The sequence below is a fragment of the Nestor notabilis genome, unplaced genomic scaffold (genome assembly GCF_000696875.1).
Source record: "Nestor notabilis isolate BGI_N333 unplaced genomic scaffold, ASM69687v1 Scaffold16311, whole genome shotgun sequence".
Lineage (NCBI taxonomy): Eukaryota > Metazoa > Chordata > Aves > Psittaciformes > Psittacidae > Nestor > Nestor notabilis.
In genome coordinates this window covers 575-10,251 of record NW_009914362.1, presented here as the reverse complement: position 1 = coordinate 10,251, position 9,677 = coordinate 575, and the positions used below count along the sequence as shown (strand labels likewise).

At 36.3% G+C, this 9,677-nt stretch overlaps 2 protein-coding genes across 2 annotated transcripts; one reads left to right on the top strand and one right to left on the bottom strand.

The window, feature by feature from the left end:
- Positions 1-335: 335 nt before the first annotated feature.
- On the top strand, positions 336-7,015 carry DYX1C1 (dyslexia susceptibility 1 candidate 1; the record flags this gene model as incomplete). The annotated part of the gene is made up of 8 exons (XM_010023632.1): positions 336-483; positions 831-964; positions 1,992-2,232; positions 2,981-3,126; positions 3,768-3,877; positions 4,428-4,581; positions 5,461-5,566; positions 6,906-7,015. Coding segments are annotated over 8 exons (1,149 nt in total), but the record flags the coding sequence as incomplete, so codon positions are not given.
- A 1,868-nt stretch (positions 7,016-8,883) lies between these two features.
- LOC104412811 (uncharacterized protein C15orf65-like) lies at positions 8,884-9,100 on the bottom strand. The gene is given in 2 exon segments (XM_010023631.1): positions 8,884-9,040; positions 9,042-9,100. Coding segments are annotated over 2 exon segments (216 nt in total).
- Between the last annotated feature and the right edge of the window lie 577 nt (positions 9,101-9,677).

Below are 9,677 nucleotides of genomic sequence, written 5' to 3'. Positions count from 1 at the left end.
TACCACTGATTGTTCTTCTCTGTACTAATGCTCTTGCTACTCAGTAGGCACCAGCTGCCTTTTCACTCATAAATGGCCTGAGTTATACACATCTGCTTATATTAGGAATAATAATTGTAGACTTGAAATCTTCTGTTGCAGAAGAACCAGCTTTTTCAATCTTTTTTACTTGTTCTCATCAAATGTATAGCCTCCATACTGGATACTAAGTAAAGTAGTTATGTCAATATCATGTGTTTCTTGAGGTTTACTGTGTGCTCATACTCAGTATTCTGAATATGTGAGATTTAATTTAAAAATGTAAATATCAGTACAAATTAATTATGCTTTTATAGGTAAGCATCCCTCCCTTTTTATTTGAAGCCATTTTATATGCTCCTATTGATGAAACAAATAGCACAGCAAAGATTGGAAATGGAATCATTTTCTTCACTTTGTATAAAAAAGAAGAGGCCATGTGGGATTCCCTGACTATAGAAAATGGTAAGTTCTCTACTGTGAACAGCAGATTGTGTGTAAGAAACCCAAACCGTGCCAAGGCTTTACAAACCGTAATAACCAATGTAAAACTTCTGCTGCTAGATACCTGCTGAGTTAAACCTTGCTCGTTGTTAAAAATAGAAAGTATATGAAAACAGAAAAAGAACATCTACTGGGGGTAGTGTGCACAAAACAAAACAGTGTTTCTTGTAGAATTTACTGCTTTGTGGAATTTGAACCATGTTGTGTTTTCCCAGACAAAGTGGCAAAAGGAATCCTGGGTTTATGGACACGGTACATGACAGTAGAACTTCAGGCCTAAATTATTAAAATAGTTATTTGTTTTTAAGATAACAAGGAGAAACTGCAGTATCTAAGAGAGAAAGCGGTTCTGAAAGCCCATGAAAAGGCAAAAGAGGAGACAGAAGCAAAAAAAGTTACAAAACAGGAACACAAAAAATATGCTTTGGAGGCCACAATGAAGGTAAGCTTAGAAGGGAATCTGCAAGACACATACATGGAACCAGTTACCAGTCTGGCAGCTACTTGGTTAACTGTACCTTAAAAAAGATGAGAGGTACTCATTTTTGTTACAGTGGTGGTGAACCTCTGTAATACTGTAACCACTGTAAAAACCTGGTTATTTCTCTGTATTTAGAATACATCTGTTAGCAAATACGAAAATGATATAGAAAAAAATACTTAGAAGTTGCAATTTTCCATTAGTAATGCTAATGAAAATTTTTGGTGAGGAGCTCAGATTTTTGTCAGTGGAAGGAGACTGCAGTCATGTGGCAAAACTGTGATGTTTTGTGGCCTTTGCATAAGCATAAGTGCTAAGTCATTTAGCACTATCAAAAATACTGGCTGTTTTTTTAAGTCTTACTTATTCGTTGTTACATTTTATATCAGACTTGCTGTTCATTGCCTTTTGTGTTGTGTATCTTTAGTGTTCTGTGTTTTATGTGCATTTTAAGATACAGTCTTCAAAAGTTTAATGTGCATAAAAAGTCTGGTCACTTCATTTGTGGTTAAAAGGATCTTTTTAAAATATACAGTGAAATTTTAAGATTGCACGTGCAATTTGGACCAAAATGAACTGCAGTTAGTGACTTTCTTAGTAGCAAGGTTGTACCTATTCTGCCTATGTAATAAAGAGCAGAAATAAGAAATAGTGTATTAAAATTAAGCCATATATTCTTTATATTTCTGTATATTCCAGAGATCTGCCTTGGACTATAGCTAGGATTTTCACTGCTTACAAGTAGAACTTATTTCTGAATGTTTCTGGGACATACCTTAGTAGCAGTAGTAACAGTTAAGATACAACTTTTAAAAACTAATCGAAAGTATTTGCTCTCCAAATAATTGTCTTCCATAATGCTGCTTGTACAGTCATCTTAATGATGATGCTATGCTTAGGATATGAAACTGGGAAAATAATGGTAACTTTTACTTGGTCATCTTATTACTAGCAGATGTTACATATCTCAGGTTTATCATTCAAACAGCTAGAAGAAGCAGAAAGAAAAAGAATTGAAGATCTGAAGGAAAAGGAGAGACAGAAGGTCACAAAGGAGTTGGAGTTATGGAAAAAACAGCAAGAAGATGCTGAGAAACAAAAGAGGGTACAAAAGAGAGGGGAACTGCATCAAGAAGTAGAGCAATTAAAGGAGAGGAAAAAGGAAAAAATGAACAAAACTGGGATTCATAATGAAGGAACTTCTGAAACCAGACTCAAACCTACTAAAGGTTGTCATACCAAAGTGTATTTTGTCATTCTTTGAAGTGTGGGTATAACTTTATTCCTAGGTGTTTCTGATTCACCATTAATCTTTGTCTCCACCATACTGATCTAGTCCTCTTAGTTTGCAGTTATTTTAGTGTCTTTATTTTCAGGTAATTTATTGAGCTAAAGCATGTGAGTTCTTAGCTCTTGTTTAAGCCTTTGGGAATACAAGGGCAGATTTTCTTCTAAGCTTTAGAAAAGTAAACCAGAAAGCCTTTCTGGCAGTGTAATGCAGGCTTTTGGAGGGTGGAATTCATGTTACTCGGAGTAACCTAACTGCTGGTTTTCATAGAAACATGCAATCTCCTTTCACTCTCTCTATCCCACATCTTGGCCCCACAGAGACCCAATTCAGGGGAATTAAAACAACAGAAAGTATTTAATTTTTGGTTGTTTTGGTAAGGTTAGTTTTAGCTCTTGCAGTTGCCCTGTCATAGAATCATGCAAGTGACAGAGATAGTGGTGTAAGAGGAGTTTAAGTTCATTTGTGACAGATAATGTGGCCAGTAAATAGAAGGCATGACATGGCAAGAACAAACATTTTTTGAACCTTCCCTTCAAAAGAACAAGTCTAAACCTTTCTCAAGCTATTGCAGGTTTGGTTTTAGTGCTCAAAATTTCTGAATTAGGTGTGCTTCGGACTTTGGTAGAAAACCAGAGAAACCTCTTTTGCTCCAATTTTCATTTCCAGTACTCCAATTCTTTTCGCAGGTCATGGTTCCAATAGTATGTTTTCAGAGAACTTAAAGGAGGAGCAGTTACCAGCTCCTCGAACTGCTGCTACAATTAAAGTCAACTTTACATCACGAGTTTTTCCGACAGCTCTGCGGGAATCTCGCGTTGCAGAAGAGGAGGAGGTAAGGATTGCCCTCTGGTTTAGTACGATGTTTCTACTGTCTTCCATGGTGAATTATTTATCATATGTTCAGCAAGGTGACAAAGGTGATACCCGGGCCAATATTCTTATCTTCCAAGGAAGACAGTTTTATTTAAATTAAGATTTCAAGAAACACTTTTATATAAAAAATATGTTCACCAATCATGTGATTGTGCAGATTAATAAATAGCATGTTCCCTTGTTTGGGAGGGGGAGAAAAGAAAAGACAGCAGCATTAATTTAATTCCTTGAAGTACAAAATTTGAAATGTCTTAACTCTTATGCTTAAGATTCTTCAAGTTCTGTCTTCTTAAAAAGACGCTCACAGTTAGCTCTTTTATGCTCTTTTGAGTGAACACAAAGAGTCATTTCGGAATTTCCAAAACAAACAAGCAAACAAAAACGTATTAGTGGTGCAGTAATGTTGCTTTTTACATGGTAATAAAATATTTAGGGAATATCAGAAGTTTTTCACATCTGACATTATAAAAGATTTGTCTCTGTCCAAACTATATGGCAAATAGAATTCTTTTGATAGGAGTGAGTTAGGAGATGAAAGCAAAATTCTCTTTTGGATTTGGATTTTGCTTCAGAAACTACTTGCACGTTGTATATTTACAGTGGCTACGTAAACAAGCAGAAGCTCGAAGAACAATAAGTGCTGATTTGTCTGAGCTGGAAGATTTAAAAGAAGAGGAGAAGAATCCAGATTGGTTAAAGGACAAAGGAAAGTGAGTTAGATTTGAAGATATGTTTAAATTAGTTATATAGTTTGTGTCTATTATTTAGTTTTGATATTTTATATTTATCCTAGGCACAGGTGGTGAATGTCTACGTAAGTAGATGGTTTATTGACAGCTTATGGAGTTTGAATCTGATAAAGTCATGAGATGCAATTGCTGCAGCTCGTGATCGACAAAATCATTGTGAACACACGATGCATATATTTGGTTGGATGTGCAAGGTCTGATAATCAGATACATGGCTTTCAAGATCAGTCCTGCCTCTGCCTAGATGTGTCCACCTCTTACTGTACTTCTTACTGTTCTTCCACTGTCCCCACGCAATGACTTTGTGTGTCTATATGCTATATTGTCAGCATCACATTTGACTGAACTTGCAGCGATGTTGTTCTCAGAAAAGGCTATAAACGCCCATTTCCAAGGAAAAGCTGCTCAAACTTCAAGTTTTTGAAAATGGATTGTAACAATAAGTAGGTATTTATTTTGTGATTTGTCACCTTGTTTAAAGGGTATGTTTCACTTTTTGTTTTATACTTAGCAAAATGTTTGCAATGGGAAACTATCTTGCAGCTGTAAATGCCTATAACCTCGCAGTGCGGATAAACAATAAGCTTCCCCTACTATACCTGAATCGTGCTGCCTGCCACCTTAAACTGAGAAATCTACATAAAGCTATCGAAGATTCCTCTAAGGTATAAATATATAGGTTCTCAGACTGTCATCTTATACATGGTTGTGATTTATTACTGTGATAATTGCGTTTCAAAACCCCAAACCATGCTTCCAAACACTGGGGAAGAATGGTCCTACATTGACTCAATACATGTTCCTTTACAGGTAAAATATTTTAGCAGTATATACACTTAAAAAGAAAAGACAACTTTGAGCAGAAAAAGATGAAAATATAGAGAGATACCTTTTGTATTATGTTGTGGTGTTCTTCGTTTTGTGGGAAGAACATAAAAAAGGTGGTGGTGAGGAGGAGGATACCTAAAAGAACCCCCAAACAAACCAGCTGTTTTTAAAGAAGGGCTGCATTATCTTGGTATTTTAGCAGCCATTATTTGTGCAATGAGAAAGGAGTGATCTTAAATAGCATTTGAATAGTTTGGAGAAAGTTTTCCCAGAATTACTATTTTTTTAAATTATTGATTTTTAAATAATTTTGAACTACTTGAGGCTTGAAACGTGATTTTTTCTTTCCTACTAACTACTACTACAACAAAAAAGGCAGCTTTTTTAGAGCTGCTTTTTTTTTTTCCTGGGTATGTAATATCGTGTATGAAAATAGAATACATTATTTGACTGTAATAAACATTTAACACAGTATTTGTCAATTTTTAGCCATGGCAATGAAACTCTGTTTTGCAAACTGTGGCGTAATAGATACAGATCTTAATGACTGGATTCGCAAGCCGCGTAGTTACATCTGAATAGTTATTTTCTATTTGAATAGTTATTATGTTACTGCATAATCATAGTAATTAGGTGAGAGAAGTGTGTGTAAATGAGAAAAAACAAACTTACAGAAAATCTACCTCTAAATATTTTGTGTGTTTTCATTTGTAAAGGCACTAGAGCTGTTGACACCACCTGTTCCTGATAATGAGAATGCTCGAGTAAAAGCCTACGTGAGACGGGGAACAGCGTTTTGTCAGCTGGAATTATATACTGAAGGTAAGACCTTGATTTTGTATAAACATGCACGTGAATTTGTAATGACATGTAAGTAATTTTGTTTAGCTTAGTGAAGCTGCTCACACCTTTATTTTTTTCAGGGGAGTCGTGAAAGGAGGCCCATACAATGTAGGTCTCTTCATTATGAACCTTTATACCACATTCCTTATGTTTTTAATTTATTAAAAAATATATACTGGCTAATTGCAGTTCCACTTGAAAAATCTTTACAAGTTTTAAGAAAATTGATTGTACTCCTAATTACAGTACAAATGAGAACAAACTAGTTTTTGCATTGAGGAGTTTAGGGAGTTGTGTATCCTCTGTCTGGTCTCTTGGGTCAGTCTTTCTGTGCATAATGGCCAACTATTGACCATAGCAGCTTGGTGGCTGTGGAAGGTATTAGTGAAAAATGAATGAGAGGTCAGAGATGAGATATTTGCACTGGGAGGCAGTGAAATGTGGGATGCAAACTGATATGAAACTAGCTTGCTTTAATTTTGCTATTCATGAAGCAATGCTTTGTTGGTTTTGAGATTTGATTTACAGTATTTCCAACTATAGAACAAATTAACTCAAAATAACCCAAAGTATTTCTAAAATATTTGCTTGTGAAGTGCTTAGTAACATGCCTCAGTAAAATGATGCTTGGAACCTGTATTGGTCAGCAAAATATTTCATCAAGTGTGTGTGATTTGTGTGAAAATACCTGAACTAAGTGTCCTTGCTGTGCTCTCTAAGAGTATCAGTTTAGTTTTGTAAGGCAAAAAGTTACAAAAAGTAGAAGTTGATAGAAAGTAGAAAGTGAAGAATATTCCAAATGTCAGGAGTGAAATACTAACCTTTTCCCGCTAGTTACTTTTTTCTACCTATGAATCACTTTGTCATTCCCTTACAGCTTCATTTGCACTTGGAAACCTCTGTTTTACTTCCTGTACTTAGGGTTTGCTTTACCCTTGCCCAAGCTCTAGTATTCACAGTCTTATGTCTTTTATTTCTTGTTTTCATGCACTTTCCATCTGTCATGCATTTTTTCTCTCTTCTGCAGAAGACTTTTGAACACTCCCCTCATGCACACATGTGTGTATATATATATGTATGTATATATGTGAATGAAGAGGCTCTGTTTTCGTGTTTCAGTACCTGAAAATGTTTATGTAGTAGAATGTTTCCACTAAAATGTTTTGAAAATAATATAAACAAAATATAAATTTATTTACTGACAAAAGTTAAACTTGGTGTCATTTCTGTGTATGACTAGGGAGCACTTATTTCTGGTTAGTTGCTAAAGAGGATGCTCTTGTGTTATTTGACATTCTTATTAACGTATCTGTATTAGGTCTCCAGGATTATGAAGCAGCTCTCAAGATTGATCCTAAAAATAGAACTATAGAAAAAGATGCTGAGAAGATTCGACACCTGATTCAAGGAACAACACCAGAATCTTAAAAAAAAAATAAAAAAGGTACTTTTGACAGAGGTGCCTTTTAAGGGCATCAGAAGGAATCTTAGTTCTCTTAATACGCTGTTACATGGATATTTTTCTGTTTCACCCAGAACACCTACAGAATTGGTAAGAGATTGGATATTTTCTTGAAAGTATAGTATTATAACAAATATGAGTGTATATATTTTATATAATTTTGATACAAAGTCATATTTTTGCTTTCTGTGAAATGTTGGTGGGTTGAATATTAAAACATGCTTTTGGGACTTGATTTAAAGTTACTCATAACTAAATGAAATGTTTGTCTGGAAATGTCTACTGAATCTGGACAGTGAGTTTTGAAACAACTTCAGTAGCTCTGTATAGTCAACACCTGTTGACTTCTTATCTTTCTTTTCTCCACCAAGGCTGAAACAGTTGTGTGTTTTATGGTTGTGGTTATCTGCTTTCCTCTTTTCTCATTATTCATAGTGTTTGGCATATCTGAAACTAAGACAGTGAATTTAGATACTCTGGCATCTAATTTGGCAGACCTGAAAGCGTAGAGGTAGATTTTATGTAGTGCAGAATGTTCTTTTTAACTTTAAGTAATATACACTGAGTATTTTCAGACTATTTGGAAACATTTGTTTGGGCTGACCAAACAAGGTAAGTGGAAAAATTATAAACCTATAGCGTTTTATTGTAGTGTAGCAGTAAATTAATCCTGTGATAAATTGCCCTATCAATGACTATGACTTACTTCTTCCATCCTACTACAGTTAGTAATCTCATAGTGTGGCTGTAAAGCACATTCTAAATAAAAACCATTGTTATTTGCATGACAATTTACATTTTTCTTGAGCTATTATTTTAGTTTGTACTCTGTTGACATTGGCCTGTTTCTCAGGAACACTGGTGTGATTAAAGATTCTCAAAAAAGGAACCATCCTGGCGAGCTTACAAGTGCTGTAATGATATGAGGTGTGACACTGTGTTTTGAAGTTCAGCACCTGTTGATTTGGGTAGTGGAGGAATGTAATACAGAATTGTATTGTCTATATATACATACACATTAGCATTTGTATTACTGTGACAACCTGAAGCACTGGGCTTGAGTGGCTCTGTTTTGTTAGGGGTTCTATCCAAATTGTGACCATTTCAACTACGCTCTTTCAGCTGCAGTTCTAGCAGACTTGTGAATTTTCCACATCAGTCTGTTTCCTGAATACGATGTGTAGCTGGTTTTTGTCCTTAGAAGAAAATACTTACTATGCAGATGTTATTCTGTGCAGATTTTATACTCTTGGATCAGGGAGGATTTGACAGGCACTGCTTCCAGTTGGTTTACTTAGAGCCTTGAGAGGAGTGCCGAGGTGAGTCTGAAATGCCGGGGCTGAAAAAGCTCCTGAGCAGCTACTGTTCCTTCTTGCCAAAATACAGCTTCTTTTGTTTGGCAGGGATTGAGTTAATTTTCTTCACAGTAGCTGGTACAGGGCTCTGCTTCAGAGCTGTGCTGGAAGCAGTGTTGATAACACAGGGATGTTTTAGTTACTGCTGAGCAGTGCTTACACAGTGTCAAGGCTTTTCTGCTTCTCACCCCACCAGTGAGTAGCTGGGGGTGCACAAGAAGCTGGGAGGGGACACAGCCAGGACAGCTGATGCTGACTGACCCAAGGGATATCCCAAACCATAAGGCATCATCATCAGCGTACAAAGGTGGGAGAAAAAGGAAAGGAGGGGATGTTCAGAGTGATGATGTTTGTTGTTTGAAGTAACCATTAGGTGTGCTGGAGCCCGGCTTTCCTGGAGATGGCTGAACACCTGCCTGCCCATGGGAAGTGGTGAATTAATTCCTTGTTTTGCTTTGCTTGTGCACACAGCTTTTGCTTTACCTGTTAAATTGTCCACCGGGTCCACTGCAGGGTACCACTATAGGTGGTACAGCACCACATTCACTTGCAGTTGTTTTAAACAGTAAAACCTGAGGTGTTGTAAGAGAACCATTGATCATGAGTGTTTCAGGCTCCAGCACACATCAAAACACCATGAGGAGATTGGTTTTACTCAGTGCTCAGACTTGATGGCAGTTTCTTGGCACAAGTCATCTATTTGCCCCCATAAGGAGACGGATTTTAATTCACCCTTTCAAATAACAGGGCAAAGCATTTCAAATTTGTTAAGTGTTTGTGGTCAGAACAAACATTGCTCAAGACGTGTACTGAAATACATTCATGGGGCAGAGTGAGGAACCGACTATTGACCTTATTTAGTAAACTGTGGACCATGATAACTGGATTCACGTTGACTATGAAGTGTATTAAAAATAAGAATTTGCATCAGTTTCTGTGCTTGTGGTAGCCTTAAGCTTAGAAAATACCTGAATACATGTGGCTGAAATAATTAGTATGGTTAATAAAAACATGAATGAGAGTAAGAATATAGTGAGATGTTGTGGATGGTTTATCTTGGTTTCAGCTCCTCTTTTTCTAACATCCAAAGTATGTATGCTAAAATACAGCCCTTAAGAAATGTTCAAATGACTGTACGTCCTTGCTCACGTTCACAAGCATTTTGATTCTTAACTTCTTCCTCTGTAGGGAGCAAATTAACATGAGAGATGCTTATTAGCATGTTCATGGGACGTGCTCTAATGCTGTACTGTCGACCATGCAGGTCCCTCCC